General features: G+C 48.1%; 2 protein-coding genes across 2 annotated transcripts; one reads left to right on the top strand and one right to left on the bottom strand.

Annotated features, from left to right (window-relative positions):
* The first annotated feature begins 1,786 nt into the window (after positions 1-1,786).
* Positions 1,787-7,821, top strand: LOC126544771 (uncharacterized). The gene is made up of 2 exons (XM_050192242.3): positions 1,787-2,271; positions 6,384-7,821. Exons 1-2 carry the CDS (start codon positions 1,966-1,968, stop codon positions 7,506-7,508), a joined length of 1,431 nt encoding a protein of 476 aa, XP_050048199.1. The 5' UTR covers positions 1,787-1,965; the 3' UTR covers positions 7,509-7,821.
* Positions 7,822-13,410: 5,589 nt separating this feature from the next.
* LOC126544766 (uncharacterized) lies at positions 13,411-22,980 on the bottom strand. Its single transcript, XM_050192236.3, has 3 exons — positions 22,371-22,980; positions 20,728-20,892; positions 13,411-15,640 (listed from the first exon to the last, which is right to left on the bottom strand). Exons 1-3 carry the CDS (start codon positions 22,453-22,455, stop codon positions 14,346-14,348), a joined length of 1,545 nt encoding a protein of 514 aa, XP_050048193.1. The 5' UTR covers positions 22,456-22,980; the 3' UTR covers positions 13,411-14,345.
* Between the last annotated feature and the right edge of the window lie 1,252 nt (positions 22,981-24,232).

Here is a 24,232-nt window from a genome sequence, read left to right as displayed (position 1 = left end):
AGCCGACAAAGACACGAAGACTAAGGGAGCTTACTTCTATTGATTGATTTAAAAAAAATGTTAAATCAATGGAAATGAAAGTGGATGAAAACCAACAGGCCTCAGGTGGGATACGAACCCACGTCTTCGCATTACGCGTAATGCGAAGACGTAGGTTCGTATGCTACCTGCGGCCAGTTTTTTTTCCCTACGCGTATGCGAAGACGCGGGTTCATATCCTACCTGCGGCCACTTGTTTTTTCATCCACTTTCCATTCAATGATAATTGTGTTTCCCATTGTGTACTTCCAATATATGTACTTCCTATAACTCATATGCTGGCAGAATTTCCCCGATGCAGCTCCCGTAGACACTAGCGCCAGACTTCCCTTCAGTAATTATTGTGCGAAATCATCAGCGCTATTTTCTTAGCGCCGCCAATGGGTCACGCCACAAAGAAAATGGCGGGACGTCCATAACTGAGCCCAACACGTATAGGCTTTAAATGCCTATACGACGCGTAGCTCTTATACACTTTCTGGATCATGCGCAATACTTGAATGATGCGGTACACTTGTTTGATCGATGCTACGCAGCAAGAAGCCACAGAATGTACCTCTCTGCATTTCGTATCGTTAACATTTTCACACTCTCTTCAGACGCGACATAGTTGTCGCGCAAGCGACAGCACCTCAGTTGGTGCTCTGCAAAGAACGCGGTGAGATAGCTCGCGCGCACGTGTTCTGCGTTTTCTCTTGGCAATACAATCGGACAGCGCTCGTACAAATACGATGCAACTCTCATATCATGCGTCTCAATTTTTTTTTTTTTGCAAAACCGTGAAGCCTTACATGCGTTGGAAGCTAGCTTGTCTGAAGCATCGCTTGGTTGCATAATTGTAAATGGTTGACGATTTCCAGGTGAGTGTAACTGATGCGTTTAGTCAATTACAGTTTATGTTACCCGCCGTAGTTGCTTAGTGGCCATGGTGTCGGGCTGCTAAGCACGAGGTCGCGGAAGCGAATCCCGACCACGGCGGCCGCATGTCGATGGGGGCGAAATGCGAAAACACCCGTGTACGTAGATTTAGGTGCACGTTAAAGAACCCTTAGTTGGTCTAAACTGCCGGAGTCCCCCACTACGGCGTGCCTCATAATCAAATCGTGGTTTTGGCACGTCAAACCCCGTTAATTCAATTACAGTTGATGCGTTCTAACTGTAATTCGCAGTTTTTTTTTATTAGATACCATAAAATGAGGAATAGTTTTTGATTCTGTACGTGGGCGTGTGTGCGCGTACGTTCGTACACCTTGGCAAAATGCGCTGTTCCTGCGAAAGCGGCAGCTCTACTACGCCGTAATCAACTACCTCTTATCTTGCCGTTACCTCTTCAGAGCTGCCGGAGAAAGGGGAAGAGAACGGAGGAAGACCTCCATTTTTCCCTCATATAAGCTGTTTGTTCAAACCTAACGAAGACTGCATCATTTCATCATGCCTGAAGGGCGTCGAAAGGTTCGTTATTTCTGTTTTATCTAGAAGACTGGAACAGACAGATGCATTCCTTAGTAGCCATATCTGCCCATCCGCCAAAGCAAGCAAACACAGTATTATCGGCCGTCCTGATTCCCACTAGTGGCGAAGTTCTCCGCAGCAAACCTTATCTCGCTTCAATGGTGGACCCTCTGATAAGGTAAGTTTACCGCAGTGCAGATTGTCGCGCCATCATTGAATTGAATAAAGAACTACAGTGCGCCACAATCCGACAAGCCGCGCTTCGCGTGCAGATACAACTATTTTCCTGCTATAGAGGGCGAGAACATTGCTACTCTTTGAAAGTGAACCCCAAGCAACGCCAGCCTCCTTGTTGAAACAGCTGTTCGTGGCTGATGCGCTTAAGCAGACGACTGGACAGCCGTGGGCAGCTCGCGTACGAACGGCACTGCGGAGCCTGTGTCTGGAGCGCTGCATGAAAAATATTCGCGGAACATGGCGTCGACGTCTGGGTGTAGCGCCGGCCGCTTCACGTACACGCTAAACGGCTTCGGCCGCGACTTGGACCGGCGTCCCATTGTCTTCCTCGAGCCGTTCTCGGCATCTCGCGTGTGCAGCCTGTGTGCCGTGGTGCCAGAGCAGACGGCGCTGCTGCCGTGTCGGGACGTGGTCTGCCGTACGTGCTACGATAGATGCCGCGAGATGGACGTCGGCGCCTGCCCGCTCCACACTTCCATGCGGATCAACCCCGACGACATCGAGTGGAGGGTCCTCCCGCTTTCCGACGTGTCCAAGCGAAAGGTAGACCGTCAATCACGTTCAGACGTAAACTAACATAAATAACGAGTTGAATTTTTTCTGTGTAAACAAGGAGGCCTTGTACAGCGGCCTGCGTTTTGGTCGTAGAAACTATTACAAAAAATAGTTTTCTTGACGCTGTGCTGTTCTTGCTCGTTTGCATTTTGTGTGCCATATTGTTCAGTTTAAAGTTTGACACTGTTACGTGCCTGTTTTATAAAGAAAACAAAGCGAATCTGGATCGTTGTAGTGTGTGTGTTCCACCCTTGGGAAGTCACAAAGTGTGTCTCAGCCACACTGTTTAGGACATCATTAAGCGCAACAGGAGCATACAAATGCAATTTCACTTTCTCTGTGTATTTCATGCCAAATTCTAGTAACATTTGTGGACTACGCACGGTTACTGATGTGGTGGAATGACAGCCGCGCCAGATTTTCATCTGCCGGTGATAGTATCAGATTCGACGGTTGGAAAGATCTGGATTTACTTGGTTTCCGTACACAAGAACGTAACATTGCGTGGTGACTGGAAAAAAGAAAGAAAAATCTTGGTTCTTCAAAATTCTGACTAAAAAAGGACTTGACTATAACATGTTCCCTTCTCTCTTCTACGCCGGGACCGTGAAGTCCGTGCACTTTTGGCCTCGTTAGTCCATTTTAGTTGACACCTTTCAGACTTTTTATGTTTAAATAATGTTTGTCATAAGACATGCAAGAGAGAGTTCATGCATGGTAACACAAACCGGCGCGATCATTATAAGCAAACGTTCTCATTGGGAGTGACCTCGTGCCCTAATATTGCGTGAATTTTGCACGAAGACCTTTATGCAAGGTGTCTCGAAAAGCAGGGTTAACATTTTATCTAATTATGAGAAGAAAGAGGATCACAGGGAGTCTTGAATTGATCAACTGTGGGCGAACAAGGGCAGCCGCAAACTGAGGCCAAAGGGACTTGGGAAAGCGTTGCCACGTCATCTGTGGTGTTGTCCCCGAGCATGCGTCTGCCAACTTAAAGGAAGTCACTCAGACTTGCTCACAAAATATATATTGAGCTTAAGGCTCTCTCCGCCTCAGACTGGACCAAATTTTACCCAGTCGCACTCAGACTGCCGAGTTGATGATCCAAGTCTGAGTAAGTATGAGGTTGTCAATTCATTAGGAAGTGTGCCGACCTCTGTCCTCCAGAATTGTAGACTGCTCGAGCTGATATTCTAAACCATTCATTTTCTCTGCAGTGTTGTCAAAACCATTGAATTGTATCAACTAGCGTCCAAATCATACAATTATTTACATGTGATTCATTTTCGAAAGCAATCTAAGCTGAATATGATAAGGCACAAGGAGACTGAAACTAAAAGCAGGAAGTTTACAGAGCAATTCATTTACTATGCTGTCCGCAGTAACAATAGTTGATTTCCCCTCTGGCGATCCAATTGGGAATTTATAACAAGCCTGCACGTTTGTAAACCGAGAGGGCAGAAATCAGAAAAAAAAGACGAGTTAGATAATACGTTACAAAAGTGTAAAAAAATCAAATTGCAAAAGTGAATGAAAACCAGCTCCGGAAGCAACAAAACGTAAGCAAAACGAAAAAAAAAGTTAGGTGAACCGGAGAATCACACATATGCAGGGAACTGTTCCTGTGACTTCTGAAAGCTTTACCACGTCTATCTATCTCGTATCTGTCTAGGCCCCGTCTATCACGCTTCGGTACCGACTAAATTCAGGCCAAAAACAGTCCGCTGCAATTTTTTTTTGCGATCGCAGCGCAAGGGGCTAAGGCACCGCACGCATGCTCCTGACTGCCGGCTCAGCGTCTTTGTCAATATTTGCAGGACAGCGCGCGGGGGCATCGTACGGCTCCGCCACTTTTCCTGCACTTCAAGTGCGCCCATCGGTCGAAGCCGCTGTGGCTCAAAACAAGATAAGGTCGGTGTCTATTCCTGAAAAGTTGAGATGTATGTGCAAAAGTCTCGTGTAGAAAGCAGGCTATCGCATAGAGAGCTCGCAGTGGTGCCTGATAAGCCCCTCCCCCCCGTTAAATCTTATTCGGACGATTCACCGCGGCGGACGTGCAAATATCAGCGTTCGGTATTTCCAGCTTGAACCCACCGCACTAGCTCAGTGCTTATGGCGTACTGCTGCCGAGCACGAGATAGCGGTTTGGACTCTAGACCATAGTGGCCACATTCCCAAGGGAGCGACGGGAGGGGGGAGGGGAAGGGGTGAGAAATGCTCGCACCCTGTGCTATGGGTGCTCGTTAATTAACCTCTAGGTGATCAAAATAATCCTGAAACTCTCGGCAACGTCGTGTTTCATAACACTGAGAAGTTTTGGAAAAATTAGGTACCGTATTTTAAATGAATAATTTGCAAACCCAGCTGTGAGAGATGCTACTGCTGAACCGGTACCATGCTATGATACTTCTTATTGCTCGATTCTGTACCATTCTCATCATCCGCCATTCATGGCCGCCTGATACGGTGAAAAGGTTGGCGAACCGCAGCTCAGCCCGCCGGCGAAGCGTGAGAAGGAAAGGCTTCGGAAGAGAATCGCTGCATTATTCCGGCCCATAGTAGCTTTTTGTGATCGGACGAGAACGGCATCATTCCGCATAGCATAGCCGATGGCGACAGGAATGGGACGGCGCCTGCAAAATTATTCATGTGGACCAACAAGCGCATACAAGTATAAACATATAGCGTACATATAGGCATACAAGTACAAAGTTCTCTATCGAGGATCAAGTACGATATACTCTGTCACAACTCCGCACAAGCGTTTCATAGTATTCACCTTCATAGTGTCCTACTCTACTCATAGTAAAGACAATGTGCATGGGCGTCACTTGTATCACCGAACGCTCGAACAAATAAACACAAGTGCAACAACCACACAGATAGCTTTGAACAAGTGCACCACAGATGTTACCGAAGAATAAAATGGTGCGAAGTTGGGCACCGATAACAATCACAGGTTCGTTGTCGCAGGCTCTATGAGAAATGTTTAAGCATACGTGATAATTAAGATTTTCTTACGGGGCGATCCCAGTGGGGCTTTCTGCGATCTCCAGTTGGCTTTGTCCTGCAGAAGCAAAATAAAATCTTATGCCGACTCAGTTCCTCTCGTCAGTTCATGAAATGCTCTGCACTCATCGACTTCGTTTCCGTTCCCGCAGCTACCAACTCGATAATCTAATGCGTGCATTCCGCTATCTTATCTGGCCAATCGGACTTCCTCTTATCAGCCAGCCGCGTTCGATCTCCATTTCGCAGTACACTTCGTTTCTCGTACTGGCACGCCTATCATTGTTTTCTTTCTGTCATCGCTGAACGGTCCTCGGTCCTCAGCTCGCCATCTAGCATTTTGCTACCCGCGTAATTCTGGTCCTATATAGGTGAGTTGTCGCAAACGTATGGCACACTGTTCTTTTCAAAGAAAACAACTTGTTATTTATGACATGGCAGTGCCTTCCACGTGTGAAGGAGCCCCCCCCCCCTTTTTGTACTTCCGCAGGCTTTCTACAAAAACCTTTGAAGGGGCACCGGTACAGACTATTGGAGTTGTGCAACGTACATTAATTTCGTATTCAAAAGGACGGCTTGCAACAAAAACGAAGTTTGCGAAGCAATTTTAAGATACATTAATTTCGCTCTAATGTGGCGTGGAGGTGCCGGACCTGACTTCGTCATTTAAGCGCGACGCCACGACAAAGAGCAATATTTTTCAGACATCAATTAACAATCAGGCTAAGTACGACGACGTTGAATACAGAAAGTAAACGAGTGCTGAGCGCCTTTCTACTGCCTATTCTCGCGTGTGGCTGACGCAGAAACCGCGACAATGAAGACAACCATATTGACGTATCATGAAGTATCCATCTCTGGGCACCGAAAAGAACTCTAATTCTTAAAAGCAACTATTTCAAAAAATCTGTTAGGCTGCTGCATGACTTTTCAGAGTTTTATGTAATGCCGATAGAGCTTGAACGTTTGATGAACAAGGGAGGGGGCAATAAATTGAGTCAGATGTCCAGTGTAAGTACTCCTTTATTGTGCGGGTAAGCAGACGCGGATTCCCGTATACATGCCTACCGTCCATTTCGTTCCTGCAGGCCCGGTGCTGGAACGCCAAGAACGGCTGCCCCGTGGTGACCGAGGCATGGGACATGGCCGAGCACTGCTACGGCGGCTGCCAGTACTACAACGTCGCCTGCACGCGGTGCCAGAAGAAAGTACTGCAGAAGGACGTCGTGCAACACTTGAGGGACGGCTGCAGTTCCAACATACTCCGGCAGACTCTGGACACCGCGCCAGACGACGAGCCACACGACGAAGCAGACGACAGCTTCGAAGAAGCCCGTGGTGCATGGCTAAACGGCAACTGTGATGACGTCACTTCCGCCATGCCTGAGCTTTTGCGGACGCTCCGAAGGCTACTCAACGAGAACGCCTCGCTGCGAGACGAGATCCGCTCCGTTCAGGAACACGTGACTCACGAGCGCAAGCACTGCCAAGCGGTGCTCACGCAGTGCCTGGAAGGCGTGAAGCTGGAAACTCTGAGTGCCATGAAGGACTACGCGACCGAAGCCAACAATTGGCACAACGACACCTACTACCGCATCAGAGAGGACATGGGCAAAATGTCGCTGGACCTGGGGCAGCAGTTGGACTTTATTGCAAAAGAGAACGTTGAGTACCATGACCGACTTAAAGAGCACGTGGCCATGGAGTCTGCGAGATTATTGAAGGTTGCCACGAAGACGTTGCAATTCGCGTCGAGCGTTCCCAACTTCCAGGAGTGGGTGGTGCGCGGATGGGCCGCTTTTAAGGGCATGGCGACGGCGCATGGTAAAGCCTGGAGCTACAGCGAACCGCGGTACTTTCTGGGCTACCAGCTGTTGCCGGCACTCCTGGTCAGCAGAGAAGGCGAGGACAATGGGTTGAAAGTTCATGCGGGTCTAGAACTCAAGGAAGGAACCAACGACGCTCATCTCGAGTGGCCGTTTCGCAGGAGTTGCAGGATCACTTTTATCCATCCATGGGAAAAATCTCGGGTGCGCTCCTTGACGCTGACGCCCGATCTGGAAGCGTTCGCCTCGAAGCTCGCCAGGCCTGACGCAGGGGTGCCTGGGGGACCGCTCTACTCGCTGGGGAACTTTTGCCACGCGCATGATCTCGAAAACGAGGGCTATGTCAGCGCGGACGAAATTCGCGTCCGGTTCGAGGTTATATTCTGAGCGAAGGCGACTACGGACGGTCAGGAGAATGCAGTGCCAGGAGCACATGCACGGCCCCGAGGCCAAAGCTCGAAACGTTTCAGGAACTGATTGTTTGTGTGCCGCTGTGCATAATTGTCTGCAAGTGATTGCTCTCGAATCACTCGCTCGGTAAGCTGCGGCTTGTATCAACGCGCGAAGGACAACTGGCGCAACCGTTCCGAACTTGTGAGTGGTCCTGGAACTGTTCATTGCGAGCGATTAAGTCCGCTTCGAGAGATGCGCGGTTACTGGAGCGACGTTGCGCTATGATTTAAAATGGCCACGGGTTAAATCGTGTATCATTAATACTGCAGCGCGCGTTGCTTCCTCACCAGGCTTGAGCTGTTACTAAAGCAAGCGCTTTGCAATTCTCAGACAAATTGTCTGGTGGTTAATTTGAATAACATTCTGCACTTTGTCTAACGGTGGAACCATGAAATAAAATTAAAAAAACGTTGTGGAGCCATTCTGCCCTGTGAAGGTGGCTGACCAGCGAAGCTGCTTTGGTGGTATAAATTATGTTGCTATAGAGTTTTGTTGCTTGTAAATAGACATAATATTATGTATATGTAATTCACCGAAAAAACGAACAAATGTACAATCCTTTGTTTTCTCTTTATTTTCTCGTGATCTTGTCACGCAAGTACATGTTGCTGGGCTAGTCGGTTCATATTGCTGAGTAGACCATACATATGAGCGCTGTGGCGGAAACGAGAAAATACGGAAGGGCACAAGGGGAGCGCCAACTTTCGACTGCGTAATCTATATTGTATAACATGCAATGTATACACGCAGCCGAATGTGCGACATACAAAAGCAGCTTAAGTCGGGAAACACACTAATCACATCCGGCTATCAAAAAAACCTTCTTTCTGCATACGAAAGTAAAACTGATGCGCCGCTAATACAAGACCAACCTCGCTCTTTAATATGAAACGCCTCTAACAGTTCACGTGCGGTGGTGTCCCTACTTCTTTCAAGAATTCGTATCTGGTACAGTCGTGGCTCACACTGATGTGAATTGCAGTGCTTAGACAAATGTGCTCCGTCTTTGTCTTTCAGTGTCAGCTCATGTTCCCGCGCCCCCTCATTTACGCATCGCCCAGTTTGGCGGACATATGTCTTAGCGCAAGACTGTGGGAACTCATACACCACTCTAGTAGCACACTTTGTGTACGGCTTGGCGTGTACTTTAAAACAGCTACGTTTCTTGCTCCTATCTCTCTGTACATCCGCGTCTTGATTAAGGCACCACTGCGAAGCTTGAAGAGGAAGGTCTTTAGCCCAGTAGGCATAGGCATCGCACACATTATCTCTTGTTCAGAAAAAAGTTTATTTCAACAAGGGATGATACGAACACTGACTCACAATCGGAGCACAATTCTACCAGGATGATAACATGCACGAAGTACGCTGCACTGTGTACACGGTACTTTTCAATGTAGTGCTCGCTCCAAAGCAAGCAAGCACTTTAAAACGCTCGGTGCATGCAACCCACCTCGTTTCTTTGTCTTCCTTCTTTGTGGTAGTTGGTGCTCTGAGGCGTCCTGTTAGAGTCCACTATTTGCGGCACCGGCCCACTTTCCCCGGCATTTCCCTCCTAGCGCGCAACGTAGAAATCGCGCGATGTCGTTGCGACTTTATGATGACCCAAGTTGCTCCTTCTCTAGCATTTACTGGGCAGCGCACAAACGTGATCGTCGTTTTACATAGGCCGCACAAAATAACCGGAGATACGTACTATCGCATAATACGTAGTCGCTGATGAAGTCACAATCTCCGTTTCTCTCGTTTGAGTGCGTCCGCCACTTCTGTATAAATCAACAATTGCCATGGCGTACGTTCGCGTCGAACGACCGGCGTAGAAACCATGCCATTGTCTCCACGCAGTCATCTTCAACGCGGTCGTCGTCGTCGTCGTCGTGCTGATGTCGCCACAGACAGGCCACATTCACACTGTCAATCAGGTGATAGAGAAATGTGCGAAATATAACCAACCCTTATATATAACTTTCATTGATTACGAGAAAGCGATTGATTCTGTCGAACCCTCAGCAGTCAGGGAGGCATTACGGAATCAGAGTGTAGACGAGCCCTATGTAAGGATATTGAAAGATATCTATAGCGGTTCCACAGCCACCGTAGTCCTCCATAAAGAACGCAGCAAAATCCCAATAAAGAAAGGCGTCAGGCAGGGAGATACGATCTCTCCAATGCTATTCACAACGTGTTTACAGGAGGTATTCAGAGACTTGGATTGGGAAAAATTGGGGATAAAAGTTAATGGAGAATACCTTAGTAACTTGCGATTCGCTGGTGATATTGCCTTGCTTAGTAACTCAGGGGACCAATTGCAATGCATGCTCACTGACCTGGAGAGGCAAAGCAGAAGGGTAGGTCTAAAAATTAATCTGCAGAAAACTAAATTAATGTTTAACACTCTCGGAAGAGAACAGCAGTTTACGATAAGTAGCGATGCACTGGAAGTGGTAAGGGAATACATCTATATAGGGCAGGTAGTCACGGCGGATCCGGATCATGAGACGGAAACAATCAGAAGAATAAGAATGGGCTGGGGTGGGCTTGGCAGGCATTCTCAGATCATGAACAGCAGGTTCCCATTAGGCCTCAAGAGAAAAGTGTATAAAGTGTATAAGAAAAGTGAAAAGTGTAACCAGTACTCGCCTACGGGGCAGAAACCTGGAGGCTTACGAGAAGGGTTCTTCTTAAATTGAGGACGACGCAACGAGCTATGTAAAGAAGAATGATGGGTGTAATGTTAAGGGATAAGAAAAGAGCAGATTGGGTGAGGGAACAAACGCGAGTTAATGACATCTTAGTTGAAATCAAGAAAATGAAATGGGCATGGGCATGCCAGACTTCGATTACCGTGGTTTTCGAACGCAATATATATATATATATATTGTTACGCGTGAAAAGACACAGACTACAGAGCCTATTTACAGGTTATTTACACTGGAGCCCGACAGGCAGGCCGACCCTCGCTCGCGATAAGAGCTGCGACCAACTTCGTCTTCGTTCTCGCTGCTGCCCCCCTCTTGAGTATCGCTCGATGATATCGTAATACTATATATATATATGCTTTCTGTATTTATAGATACTGCGTTCTTAAACAAGATCTTAGAGGCGTGGCACACGAGTAAGTTTACAAAACAAATAAACACAAAAAATAGGGAACTGCACTCAAAATTTTCTTCACACAAGCGCAAAAACCTGGCGCAGAAACAAGCGCTTCAACGTTACTTCAGCGATCTTTCCCAATCATACAGTCAAACAGTGCTATCACTAACAATCTCAGCAAGTGCAAAAAAAATTTTTTTTGTTAATGATATGTCTCGAAAAGTGATAATGGGTCATGCGTTATAGTTTTAACGGCCAGATTATTCCAATATACTATAGTTCTAGGAAAAACTGAATATTTGAAGCAGTTGAAACGTGTTGTTGCCGCTCATCATTCTAGCGTTGAATTTCATTTCTCCTCTGCCGTCGTAATGGAGAGGCCGCGTTTACTACAGGGGTATGAGTCTTTGTTTAAGGTGATATGAGCCATTCATTGTCCTACGTGACGGAGGCATTTAATAAGAGAGGTGATACGCGAATGTGGTGTGCCTACGTACCTATATCGTCACGATGACCACATATCAGGACAATAAATATGTCAGTACCTTCGTTCAAAATTCTGTATCACCTTCGTGCCCTGTGCTAAACAGCTTCGCCGGCCACCCATTTTCATGGAGTGCAATGGCTCATGAATTGCAGCCACGAGGGACCGGCAGACAAAAGAGAGAACTACGATTTCTAATCGGTTTAAATAATACGCTTCTTAAAAACAAGAAGCGTATTTTTACTCTTCCTCCTCGTCCATCACGTGAAGGCTGACGCAACAGAATGCCGTGTGCAGTGACTGACACCCTCACATCCCACCGGGACCTCGGGCGCGACGGAAGACGGCGCGCTTCCTACCCGCCTTTCCCCCTTTGCGCTCACGATACTTAGCCGCCATAGTCGGTTCACGCTTGCACGCTTTCACTTGCAGGTACAGCATACGGTGCGCGATGACGATGCCATCGCCTTTGCAACATCCTGGCGATGACAGGAATGCGCCTGTAGTGTCCATATGATCGCGATCGCAATTAAAGGAGTAGTTTCATCCGAAGCATTCAAGAGGATTCCAAGGTTCAGTGTTGGAGAGAAGCTCCTCCAACGGTGTTCAATAACATTTTGCGGGCAACATGTTGGTTTGACTGACGCAGCACGTAAGGTAAATGCTGCTACGCAGGAGAAACAGCACCACGTCAACTAACTGGCATCTCACGACAGGGGCGCAATGAGCGGCGCCGCCAGCGTCGCTGCAGGTGCAACGCCTCTATTTCGGACAAGAAGACGTGGAAGGAAGTCCGTTAGCTTTCATAGTTTCGTGCACGCTGTTGTCCGTTCCACCCGGACAAACGCGTGCACCAGGTTTTGTGTGCACCCAGCTGTTGAGCGGTCCGTATCGCATGTAGGCGTTTCTAGGGTCTTTAGCGCGCCAATCTCGAATGCTGTCTGATAATGGGGGCCGATCCCGAAGGTATCAATGTCATAGTGCGGGCCGTTCCCGTGGCTGCGTGCATTCTAAACATCTGGGCCACTCCCGAAAGTTGTGGAGTCTAAAAACGGGTCTTTCCGTGGGCACGCGCAGTCGTCACGCGTCGGCGTTGCTTAGCGCCGTGGTGCGCTTAACTCGAAGTCCGCCGTCAAGCGCTTTTAGCCGCCGTCGCAAAGCGGGATCTATCTTTGCGTCAGGAACACTTCCGATCCTGCACGACCCGTAGCGTGGCGCATTGCGTATCGGAACCATAGAAAAGTAAGTAGATTGAGTTTCCTGCAAGTCATATTTGTCGTCTTTTAATGCCGCAACAATAGTGCACGCCGGTGTAGCGCATAACTCTGCGGAAACTAAAATGCAAGTAGAGGCACAACCTCCTTGTTTGGCGTGTCGTAGCTGCGGAAACGGAAAGCAGCGACCATCCACGTCAACATCTAATCAAAATTTTATGCGGCGCACCGTGGTGACATTCAGTGGGCGGAGCTTTGTGAGCTCTGCTCCGTTGTAGCGCCCGCAATGAAAGCCGTTGGAGAAGGATCGGAAGCACCGAGGAGGAGGTAAGGTGCGGTCTCTGATTGCCGAAAACTCTGCTTTCACTGAGCGCATTGAAATACTTTTCGCTTCACATGTTTTGAAAAAGACTGTACTTTATTGAGAAATTCATTTCACGACTTCTACAAAAAGAGGCAGTTTCACCGGAAAGGCGAAGCATAGCTTGCAATCGCAAATTAGTAGAGGGCTATGCGAAGTAAGGTTAGTAGCTTTATCGGCCGGATAAACTTGGGAACAATCGCCTACTAACTAAACGAACAATCATGGTGTCAGCACACACAGACAAACATGAAAGCAATACACTCGATCACCGCGGGCTGTCTCTGTCAATAGGCTGGCGTCAGGAAGCGCGGCGGAAGCAACGAGGGAGGTGGCCTTCGTGCATCTGTCGCTTCAACGCTTACTAAGCGGCGAGAACGCAGCATGACAACGTGCCAGGTCGACTTTAACTAGAGGTTGAGTCGCCTTTCCTTTTCAGTTGGCGCTGTGGTATCTTTTTTGAAAATTAGGACATTCGGGAAATAAAGAACGCCAGCTTGTATGGAATCAGCGAAATAAGTTCTCTCTATAATGAGCAGCTTGCGCATAAATTAGATAGATATGGGAAATTATTATAGCGAGAGAATTAATCCATATTTCCGCGTAGTGTGTCCCGTAGCCTGTACGCATCGATACACTGACAGCAGCATAGGCAGTTTTTTTTCTTTGCATCAGGCTATTTACTGCTGTACTGCTGGTGAAATCGCAGCAGCATATGGTTAACGCTATCCGAGCCGTTGCAAAATAGCGTTGTACTGTAAAAATAACGAAAGAGCTAAAACGATTTAGAAGCATCCTGTCTGCCGCAAAGGAAAAGCGAGCATTCCATGTGTCACTCACTTTGCAGCCGTTAATATTGAGGTTTAAAAATACGACACGTGCCAAACGCCACGTTCATCTCTGATGTAGCTGCAGCTAGTGCAAATTCTTTCGAGAGCTAAGAGCAGACGCAAATGTTAGAAACGTGCTCGCCGTCTTTTGTGCAAATACACCAGTGTTGGGCTCCCCTTGGAAGCAGGAAGCATGCGTTAAACTAGGCCGTTTAGTTCCCCGGTTACCGTGCGCTGACGGCCTGTGCTTTACCCTCTTGGCTTCTCCGTTGTGTTTCTTCCAGCGCGCAAGCAGAGACGAAAAGAGAAAGCCGGGTGTAGATGCTATATGTGCTTAGTGTTGGAGTATTCGAAAAACTTTCTGGGCGTGAGATTCGTAAGACGGAGCGCTCTGTTAGTGAGGTCAATGTATGATTAATTAAAAAACTGTTTCAAGCCCCTCAAATAATGACGTTCATGGGGAATATGTACGCACGTGACATTTATTGCTCCAATCTCATATGAAGTGTAGTTGTTTAACTAGAGATCCGAATCACGCCTCGTCATGCTTCCGGTCTGCCACGGGCGTTTGGGCACATTTTGTATTTTATTGTCCTATGGGTGATTCGGCGCATGAACTAAATGACTATTAGGCGATGTAACTAACCTATAGCAGATTCATTGCATTTAGGTGACCAGAATTTTATGTTGACAAGGTAAAAACAGGAACGTAATCTTGTTTGTTGCTATTGGTGTGCTTCTAGCGCTTGCCTGTCGCGTAAATCTCTTCAGCCAGACACTGTTGCTTTAAGCCATCAGCCTTCTTAGCGCCTTCGTTATCGTTTCGTCTTCAATACGCGCGGAAAGCTCCGTAAACGAAGAGTCAGCAGACACCAAAGTAACAGTCCACATTTTCGAGACCTTGGCATGGTGGCTCGAGGGCGCTAAATCGCAGCACTGTCTGTAGTGCTTGATGAAGGCCTGGGAACTGTCGATTAAGTACTCAGTGGCTCGTCCACAGTGTTTTTTCACTTGATGAACAGCCGGCTCACAGACAGTCCTGGAGCGAGCGATGTACTTAGTGACACCCTCGTCGTTCATGTAGACGGTGTGGTAGGCAAACAGCCGCGTCTGAAGGGGCAATAATTTGTAGCTGGAGTAGCGCAAGTTTCGAGGGTATTCAGCGCAATGGAACCTGCTTGGTAGCACGAAGCTTCCGAAAGAAACCTTGCTTTTGCGCTGTGCATTCTGGACAAAGGCCTGGATGCTGAAATTCGGCAGTGCAACCATTAGCTCGTCGATGTCCACGTGGACGTAGTACTCCATTTTGGACAGGGACCTGAAAATACAGTCGTACAGGGCAGGCATCTGGCCGTGCGCATGGACGTGCTGGTGTTCGGCAGTGGTGTCGACAATAAGCTTGAAAGGGACTAAGGTCAGGTCGACTCCCATGGATTGCATCCAGGCGAGAAGGAGCTTCAAGTTTGAGTTCATATTGAGGTCGTAAAAGTAGAACGTTCTCGCCCCCGCAACCCTGTAATGTGCAATGAATTCAACTATCTTCCAGAGGCTTACAGCACCGAAAAGCGGCCTAACACATACGGCGCAACACGTTCCATTAGATTCCTTCGGTAGATAATGCAGCTTCAGCCAGTGGAACGATGTCGCGTTTGAAACTCTAGCCGCGATTGCAACCTGGATGTAGTCATCGGCTGGCCTTGTACCGTTAGGTGACCGGCACGTGATCAAGGCATTCTTGAAGCTCGGGTTAAAGTAGGTCCACATTATTCGAATGTGGGCTTTGTGTGTGATTGTCTCGTTCGAGGTCCGAATAATGCACTGCAGAGGTGGGTGTTGGACGGGAGTGCCGTTAGATTTCGGCTCATGGCTCCGCACGAGGCTGCTGACTATGATTTTGCGCCTCTTGTCGGTGGCGACGAAGGCGGAGAAGACGTGGATGTGTTCGGTGACGGCGTGCCACGACTCGTTCTCTGTCCTCGGAAGTCCTTTCGCCGAAAGGCGGAGCGCGTGGGCGAGCTTTTCGTCCCACAGTCTGAAGTGGCGCTCCGCTGTAATGTCTTTCCCGGCTGGACAGGCTGTCCCTGCGAGTAATGAACAGCATGCAGTAAATGAGTATATAAGAATATTCGTCTGAATCGGTGAGCTCTCATTGCAACTGCGTGCTTGCGGTGCCTGACTTACAAAGCGATATTCGCTGAAGACTACATGTCGCCAGCTTATACGGCGTCCATACGATTATTTAAATGACGCGCAATGATGAAAACGATTGAAATTCAGATGTCACGTAATAAAGTTGGAAGTGGGGGAGGGGCTGAAGGTGCAGTCCTAGCAGTTCACTAAGTTGAATCAAACTGTGGGATGACTGCCAATAGGTAACTAGGACCATAAATTACTCGGAAGGTTTACCAAACTTGACAAATTTTCATTGCCTGCAGTGGATTTATACTTTCGCTGAGTAGTGCCGAGTATGGAAGCAGTTCATGCGATTGAAGAATAGGTGACCCTTGTTGGTCATGTAACTGTATCAATAAACGTTCATGAAGAGCTGCAAAATGAACGAGGACATTCTAATGAATGCAGCCCGAATAAGTCATCAGTCATCACTTCATCTAGGAATATTGTGGTCGACATAACTGTCAACGAACAGAAGTACATGTGGTACCAAAAGTTTCAAATCAGAATCTTTTCCGGTAAATGTTGTGGCTGCCGTAGTGAGGCCGCCATTGGATCATTTAACTAGCACACTGTACTGTGCGCCTCTCCTTTTTCGAAGCGGTAAATTTCGTTGGCTCTTCTCCGGCATTTTCGCAAGCGTTAAGCGGAGCTCTTAGGCGGCCGCTCCTGCGGCGAGCGTCGGCGTTGTCCCTCGTAACCGAGGGAACGAACACAGCGAAGGATCAAAGCGAGCGCGGAGCGCAGTGGAAGGTAAAATTCGGCAATAGCGAAGAGAGCACGAGGAGGAAATCGGAGGAGGAGAGTGCAGTGGAACCATGAGACGGAAAGCAGAGGAGGAGAGCCTGGCGAAAGCGTGAGAAGGAAAGCGCAGTGCGGCGCAAGGCGGCTTTGCCGCGGCGAGGGCTACGAGATGGCGTCAGAGTAGCGCGCATCGTCTGTGTGGAAACAAAGCGCTGCATGAGCGCAGGTCTGTCTGCGGCGGCTGCTGCGAATCGCGCCCACACGTCAACCACGCGCTGCCTCTCGCGATCTCCCGATTAGCGAGTCGGTCACGCCACACTTCGCTCCGTTTGGAACGTGCCGCACGAGACAGATTGTCCGCGCCAACGAATAATATCGCGAAATAAAAACGCGTATACAGCGGCGCTCGACCTTCGCATTAGGCAGTATCGTAATCCTGGGTGAACTTTTTAAACCCCTTAGACTCCTTTCGCAAGCAACGCGTCACATGAAAGGCGTTGAGGTATTGGCGCAATCTGAACAGGGTGCCGGGGAGGCGGAAATGAGGGACAGAATACAAGAGTAGTGGCGGAGCAGGAGTAAGGAAAACGCACAGCGGGAACTGAGAGGCATTACCAAGACAGAACGCGTGTGCGCCGCTGGGCTGGCATTGACGGGGCGTAGTGCCGTATACATTTCGCAAGTATTGGCGGCGAGGAGTTACGGAGTCGCCATCTATCGGAAGCGCCTCGCTGGCGTATTATGAGGGATCACGTGGCGCGCTCCTCATAGGTTTTGCTGTCAGCGCTCACTGAAAACACCATGCGCGAGCTCTTCCGGACATTTCTGTAAGTACTTTCGAAACGAGAGAAGTTCATTACTGTCTAAATAATAATCTTGGGCAAACTGAAAGCACACAAACGTTTACAGACGCTATCTCTTTACCGAATACGTACAGTGAACGCCACTGCGCGCGGTCGCCGCGATGGAGTCTCCCGAACTGGCTTCTTGCGTGAAAGGTAGGTAAACGCTGAGAGCAAAGTATGTGAAATATGTTCTTATAGTGTTTGTATAACTAAATGGAGTGTAATAGAACGAAACCTCAATGCAGCGATCGCGCAGATTCGCAGCGACCGACTGCGCGTCTGCATGCTTGTCCGCGCACTGTTTCGTTTTCACCGCGCGCGCGTTTTCGCACCGTGCCATGAGATTTAGGCAGCAGAATATGAGCATTTGACAGTATACAAGCAACCATTGTTGCGTGGGCGCTATCACAGCTGTTCAAAAATAATTTCATTGTAGAGACTTCGACGCCTACGGGGACTGTGATGTGCCGTCGCGACGATTCAATCTTTTTTTTCTTCTAAATTCTTTGACCTTTCAATAGTATTTCTCGAGTTGCGTCGCACTGTATGTTTATCGGTGTTCTCAGCGTGCAATTTCCCGCTGCTCCTTTTTTGTAATTTAGCGCATTAATTCATAACACAAACATGACCATATGCCATGCTTTCCTTAAATGTGCTTCTTACCGCTGCCTTTCCACTCCACTGAACTTGCCAGTATCTATAGCATCGACAAGTTCATAGACCAAACTGTCATGACATTAGCCGGGCAGCGGACTCGGGCGAGCGTCTCAGTGCGTGTTTTTCGAACATTGCAGACCGGGCGGCGTAGCAGAAATCTTCCTCGCGTCTGTGCTTGCTGCATACCCGAGTTGTAGCCGATGACTGTTTGCCGGTTTTATGTTTCGCCAGCCAAGCTTCACGCAGCTTCTTGTCCTGCGGCTACGTGTGAATAAGGCTGACACCGGCCTCCGTTACGTACGTCCGGCCCTGCGGCACCGAGCAGTAGCCTACCATGTTGCGCGCTTTCAAAGGAGCCACTACCCATTGTAGTGCTTTCAAGCGTTGTAAAGGAGACACTCGAAGCGGGAAAATTTCGCCACTAAATGAGGACCGCAGCGTACGAGGGAATTTAAACTCGTTTTCAGCTCGCTTCGGCGCGACCGAAGCAGCCGACGCGGCCGCTATGTCCACGTGATCCCTCCTAGCACGTCACGCCGACAGTGGCGCCAGCTTTTCCAGTGGTGGAGCTCGAGGCCAATAGTACAGGCATGGCTGGAATGGGACGACAACACAAGCTGCAAGGCCATCACATCCTTTCATTGACGCGTGCGCGCCCAACGCTGGCGTTCTCAAGATTCAGCTGAGGTCTGTCGCTCGCTAACACGCCGCGTGCTTCCCAGGTGTGTCGCGCGCTTTTACATCCCTCGTCCTGATGTCGTCGGTATAAAAATGCGTTCTCAAGACCTATGTAGACATGCCTAAATAAAAAGAAAGAAATGAAAGTTGATGCGGAAGCACATCATCTTACTTATACTGCCATGATGGATGAAGCTAAGCACGGTTAGGGCAACCCGACAATGTGCGCAATATCAGCAATATCTACGCCGTCGACATGATCACTGTGGTCACGCATCTCTTATTGAAGAGGATAAACGTAGCAGGTCATGTTGCGCCAATATGGCTTTTATATACAGACATATATATATATATATATATATATATATATATATATATATATATATATATATATATATATATAGACGCGCGAGCTACGCGGAAGTTCACGTAGCCCTAATTTTCAGCTGACAGATTCCGCGAGAAACGTCGAGTGTATGCTCGGCGCTTACACGTCTCCTCTCACACACTCAGTTCTTTTTTTTTTCGATAGCGCGATTTATGGCTTTTGAACCCAAACTTCACCAAGCCTTCAATAATCTCTGTAGTTAGTTGGTTCCGGCTCTTGTCTACAACCATTGTGTTATGAGAAAAAGAACATATTTCACAGCCCTTCACTGTGCCGTGAAGGTCAAGAAACCCTCTATTTTTGTTTTCAACGTTGTAACAAAGTTGCCTGAGTCGGTCGGCAACGCATCTACTCATTTGACCCCAGCCACATTGTCCGACCACATGATGAAGAGTATGCGATAACTAACGTGCTCCGCGCAGTCGAAAAACTTGGTCCCGTGAAGCTTTTTTCAGAACTATGAATTACGGAAAGAGAGGGCATAGTGAAGGCGACACAGTCCCAGCAGCTCATCGTGTGAAGGCCACAGTACCTTCACGTCAGAACACATGACTATTCTTTTTTTTTTTTTGAAGTTGTGACAAAGTCGGGAGAATCCCAGCAGATTTTCGTTTTGCCGTGAAAGCGGGTGGAGTGTCACGACGTTGCCCACATCAAACCAACTTTATGCTCCTGACAAAATAATTGATCATAATTTTTTTAGAATTGCAGTGTGCAAGCAAAATTTGTGAAACATGTCATTCACAGCGCATATCTTCTATCCTAAACCTTTTGACTATTGTATGCAATTAGCATTGCTTGGGAACTTCAAGCATTTTTCGGTATACCCTTCCGTATCTCAGCTCTTTCCCGCCCGCTTGGGCCACTGGGTGTGGCCAAAAAGTACGTGCAGAGTAGACAACTTGAGCAATCGAGTGCATCCGAATGGAGAACTTGGGCTTTTTGGTATGTGTAACTGGGCGTATGACAAGAGGTATGTAACATTCTCAAGAATTGGCATGGGCCGCTATGTAGATGCCCCGACAGACAAGCAGCACAAAAGGCAAGAAGAAGTAAAGAAGTCGACAACCGAAAATTGTTGAAGTCAGATGCAGAGAATTTAGAGGTAGGCATAAAAATAGACCAGCGTGCAGCAAGAAGTAAAGTGAAGCAATATGGAAACAGAGCGTGTACTGTGCGAGGAGCGTTGAACTGTACAGAAGTGAAGAAGCTGTCGGTGAAGCTGTCGGCCACATAGAGGTGAGGAATTTGGCAATAAGTTGTGTCACGAAATCGCTTCAACGCTAGCTGCATTGAAAAAGGAAATCAATTTCGGCATTCATCATTAGATGGATTCTCTCATGAGAGAGGTTCCACATGGGTGAGAAGGCTGCCGCCGAACGTGTCCGATGACTTGAGGACCCATGTAGTCAACGTGGACATAAAAATTCCCGGGGAGATTGTTCGTGTTAATCATCAAAGTCAGTGATAGTTTTCTGTAATTCCACTGCATTATGATGGCATTAAGCATTTAAAAAACAAACCGCCACGCTAACGAGACGAACGTTCAGAAACGTATCGCTGACTTTGATAGTTTTTTCTCGAATTCTTTCGACCAGAATATCCTCTCGTAGTTTTTTCGTGCTCAGAAATGTGTTTCAGCTGAATATCGATTAGGACTGAAGTTTCGCAGCCCTCCACGTACAGTTCAGGTCCGACAAAGCTTCGGCAGGTGGCGTTGCAGGAGCAGATGATTCCGGAAATCCGTTAGGCGTCAGCGGTGTCACCAGGCGCTCCACGGTAGACGTGGTGTACAATGTGGCTAGCAAGCCCGCAGCGCCAAACAGGACCACTAGTATCAGCCGTCGCACTGCACCGTGAGTTAACAGAGTATTAGCACAAATTTTATAGATGTACGCATATGAGACAATATTCATGGAGCATTTAAAAAAAGAAGCGTTAAGGAAGGCTACTGAAGTAAAAAAAAAAAAAAAAACGGAATTCTAAGCTGTACAAATGAGCAGCTGAGCTGGTGGCGATGTCTTGTGATGCTCAGTTAAGTGCAACAATGGCGGAATACGTTTCGCTAAGCCCATGCCGTGAAGGCGCCAATATTGGCTATTGGGCAGGAGTCGTTCATATTTTTTTATTTCCTTCGTCGAACTCACTCGCGGGACAAAATAAGGTTTCTATGACATTTCCTTTGAACAAAACATGAGAAAATGCCGCTATCAGCACTTTTGCACGTGGCAATACCTTCGGAGTTCAGCTATTTTTGTATACGGCAGTACTGCTATTATCGTATCAACTATAAATACAGCATTATCACAGAGCTCATGCATTACCTGAAATGTACAGTGCTCACGATCGAGAGCCTACAAGATTGGGACTGGATTTTTGTTTCTTCGTAGTGCACATTATGGATAAAACTCTTACGTTCTTTTTATGCTGCGATCCCCGCCGCAGGGGTACACCAGTGCACTTATGTGTTAAGGAAACTGTCTTAGAAGTGCACGCGCTAGCACTTTTCGTCGGCAGTCGTTTATTGCAATGCCAACAAGCTTCTACTTGGCGAGAATCATACCATCTACACATGTTTACACCTTCATGTGCGTGTAAAGGGTGCTCGGTTGTCCTATATGGCTAACGTACTCATGATGAAGGAGAAAGATCGAATCGTTGGCGTCGACCAAAGATAGCATCATGTCTGCCGAATTTTTCTAGCAAATAGAAACGATGATACCTGCGCAGATGGCACAAAAATTGCAATGAATGACCTTTCGAAGCTTTCGCTGCCAAATTATCTTGTCGAATACTTCTGTGCGTCCAACACCGTCAAAATTATTACGCAATTTTGAAACACGCTATTTCTCGTCGCACGTCTATAGTTAGAGCTCGTTGTCGCGTGTTATAAAATTTTCAGAGCCCTGAGGTTAGGGTTGTTACGCATGAAACAAGCAAACACCGTTAAGGGTGTAAACAATTTTAGTGTACTCATGTACTTAGACAAAATCACAGGTGGGTGGGCAAAGAAAGATTCCCTTTGCAACGAAAGCTTTCCTATCTTCATTGCACAGGCCAAATGAGATTGATTCACTATAGAAATATTTTATATAAAAGAATACAAGAAGCCTTATCAATTAGTTGCACCACTGCTGACGACAACTTGCACCTACGTATGTCAACGTAGCTGCGAACACGGAGAACGCCAGTGTGAACGCGTTGCTGCCACCATGCGTTCTGCTTCTGTCGGTGCTTCCTAATACGTTTCCAAGAACGCGCTAGCCCAAGGACCGCCCAATAAGCCTACTTGATTAACCATAGGTTGGAATATGTATGGGTGCTTACTATTCGGTAGACAGATATGTCCGTGTAGCTTTGTAGCTGCGTCGAAGCCGAGGGCCGGGTCGCACGGCTTCCCCCCTGGGGTCATTCTGCGGTTCCCTTGATGTTGAAGACGCTCGACGCAAAAGAAGCTTCGAAATCATGTACAGAGCGCGCACAATGTTGATCGTACCTGCATCACTCGATCCAGAAGCAGAGATCACAGGTTGGTCGGTTTCACAGACTGTCAGATCTTCGTCGGCGAATGCCGCTGCTGCTGATGATGATGGCCTGAAAACTATGACGCATACCCACTGCGGGGTATTGACCAACATAAGATGACGTAAAAAAGTATGTTCGAAGTATCTCAAAATAAATCCGCGAGAAGTCTATCAAACAAGGTAAACTTGAAGCTGTCAGACGTAGAATTTCGCAGTGATAAGGACATATATACAGTAAAGAATAAAAAAGATGCAGCGGACTTTCGTTAAACGGAACTCAAGTGACGAAGTAAAGAAGTTCTGTTTTTCAGCAGTTCCATTTACCGAGAGGCTGAGCGGAAGTAGTACACACAGTGCTTCTTCGAAAGGGACGGATACTTTATTGCCAACAGCAGATAATTCGTAACAGTGCTGGTTACAAAGTGCCTTCTTGCAATCTTTCTTCTGGCACACAGCCGCTGACTAGAGCTAGCCGCACAAAACGTAATTACGAAATAAACTAAACACAGGCATTTAGCACATCCCAAGCACTGTGGCAATCAAGGTTAAGCGAAGCATTTTGCAGGTACTTGGCTATCTAGCATTTTTTTTTCTGGTTCCGCAGAGCGATAGCAGGTGCACCAACATGTCTGTCTAAATTGAGCAGTTGTGTGCGGGGATCGCGAGCGTGCCCTTTTGTGACGACATCAGCACGACGACGGCCGCGTTGAAGATGAATGCGTGGAGACAATGGCATGGTTTCTACGGCGGTCGTTCGACGCGAACGTACGCCATGGCAGTTGTTGGTTTATACAGAAGTGGCGGACGCGCTCAGACGAGACAAACGGAGATTGTGACTTCATCACCGACTACGTGCGCTGACCATGCGCGGTCGCCATGCCCTTAAGAGCGGCCCATCCGCGCACCACCCACTTCTGGAAGTCTTGAACGCTCGACCCAAATTTCAAGGTCTTCGTGGCAACCTTCAATAAGCTCGAAGACTCTAGGGCCACGTGCTCTCGAAGCCGATCCTGGTACTCAACGTTCCCTCTTTCAATGAAGTCCAACCGCAGTGCTGTCCCAGGTCCGGCGACATTTTGGCCATGTCCTCTTTGACGCGGTAGTAGGTGTCGTTGTGCCAATTGTTGGCTTTGGTCCCGTGGTCCTTCATGGCACTCAGAGTTTCCAGCTTCACGCCTTCGAGGCACTTAGCGAGCACCGCTTGGCATAGCTTGCGCTCGTGAGTCACGTGTTCCTGAAGAGAGTGGATTTCGTCTCGCAGCGAGGCGTTCTCGTTGAGTAGCCTTCGGAGCGTCCGCAGCAGCTCAGGCATGGCGGAAGTGACGTCATCACAGTTGCCGTTTAGCCAGGCACCATGGGCTTCTCCGAAGCTGTCGTCTGCGTCGTTGTGTGGCTCGTCATCTGGCGCGTTGTCCAGAGTCTGCCGGAGTATGTTGGAACTGCAGCCGTCCCTCAAGTGTTGCACGACGTCCTTCTGCAGTACTTTCTTCTGGCACCGCGTGCAGGCGACGTTGTAGTACTGGCAGCCGCCGTAGCAGTGCTCGGCCATGTCCCATGCCTCGGTCACCACGGGGCATCCGTTCTTGGCGTTCCAGCACCGGGCCTGCAGGAACGAAACTGACGGTCGGCATGTATACCGGAATCCGCGTCTGCTTACCCGCACAA

This window comes from Dermacentor andersoni, chromosome 10, assembly GCF_023375885.2.
Source record: "Dermacentor andersoni chromosome 10, qqDerAnde1_hic_scaffold, whole genome shotgun sequence".
In the NCBI taxonomy this organism is placed as follows: Eukaryota; Metazoa; Arthropoda; class Arachnida; order Ixodida; family Ixodidae; genus Dermacentor; species Dermacentor andersoni.
Note: the sequence above shows the minus strand (reverse complement) of the source record. Positions and strands in the feature narration are given on the sequence as shown.

Excerpts from the sequence above, each read along its gene's own strand:
- LOC126544766 (XM_050192236.3), bottom strand. The coding sequence starts at position 22,455 with ATGACCCCAGGGGGGAAGCCGTGCGACCCGGCCCTCGGCTTCGACGCA. Across the intron at positions 20,893-22,370 it reads ACATATCTGTCTACCGAATA|TGCGACGGCTGATACTAGTG; the intron begins GTAAGCACCCAT and ends CTCACGGTGCAG. Across the intron at positions 15,641-20,727 it reads AGCTTTGTCGGACCTGAACT|GGACAGCCTGTCCAGCCGGG; the intron begins GTACGTGGAGGG and ends CATTACTCGCAG.
- LOC126544771 (XM_050192242.3), top strand. The coding sequence starts at position 1,966 with ATGGCGTCGACGTCTGGGTGTAGCGCCGGCCGCTTCACGTACACGCTA. Across the intron at positions 2,272-6,383 it reads CCGACGTGTCCAAGCGAAAG|GCCCGGTGCTGGAACGCCAA; the intron begins GTAGACCGTCAA and ends TCGTTCCTGCAG.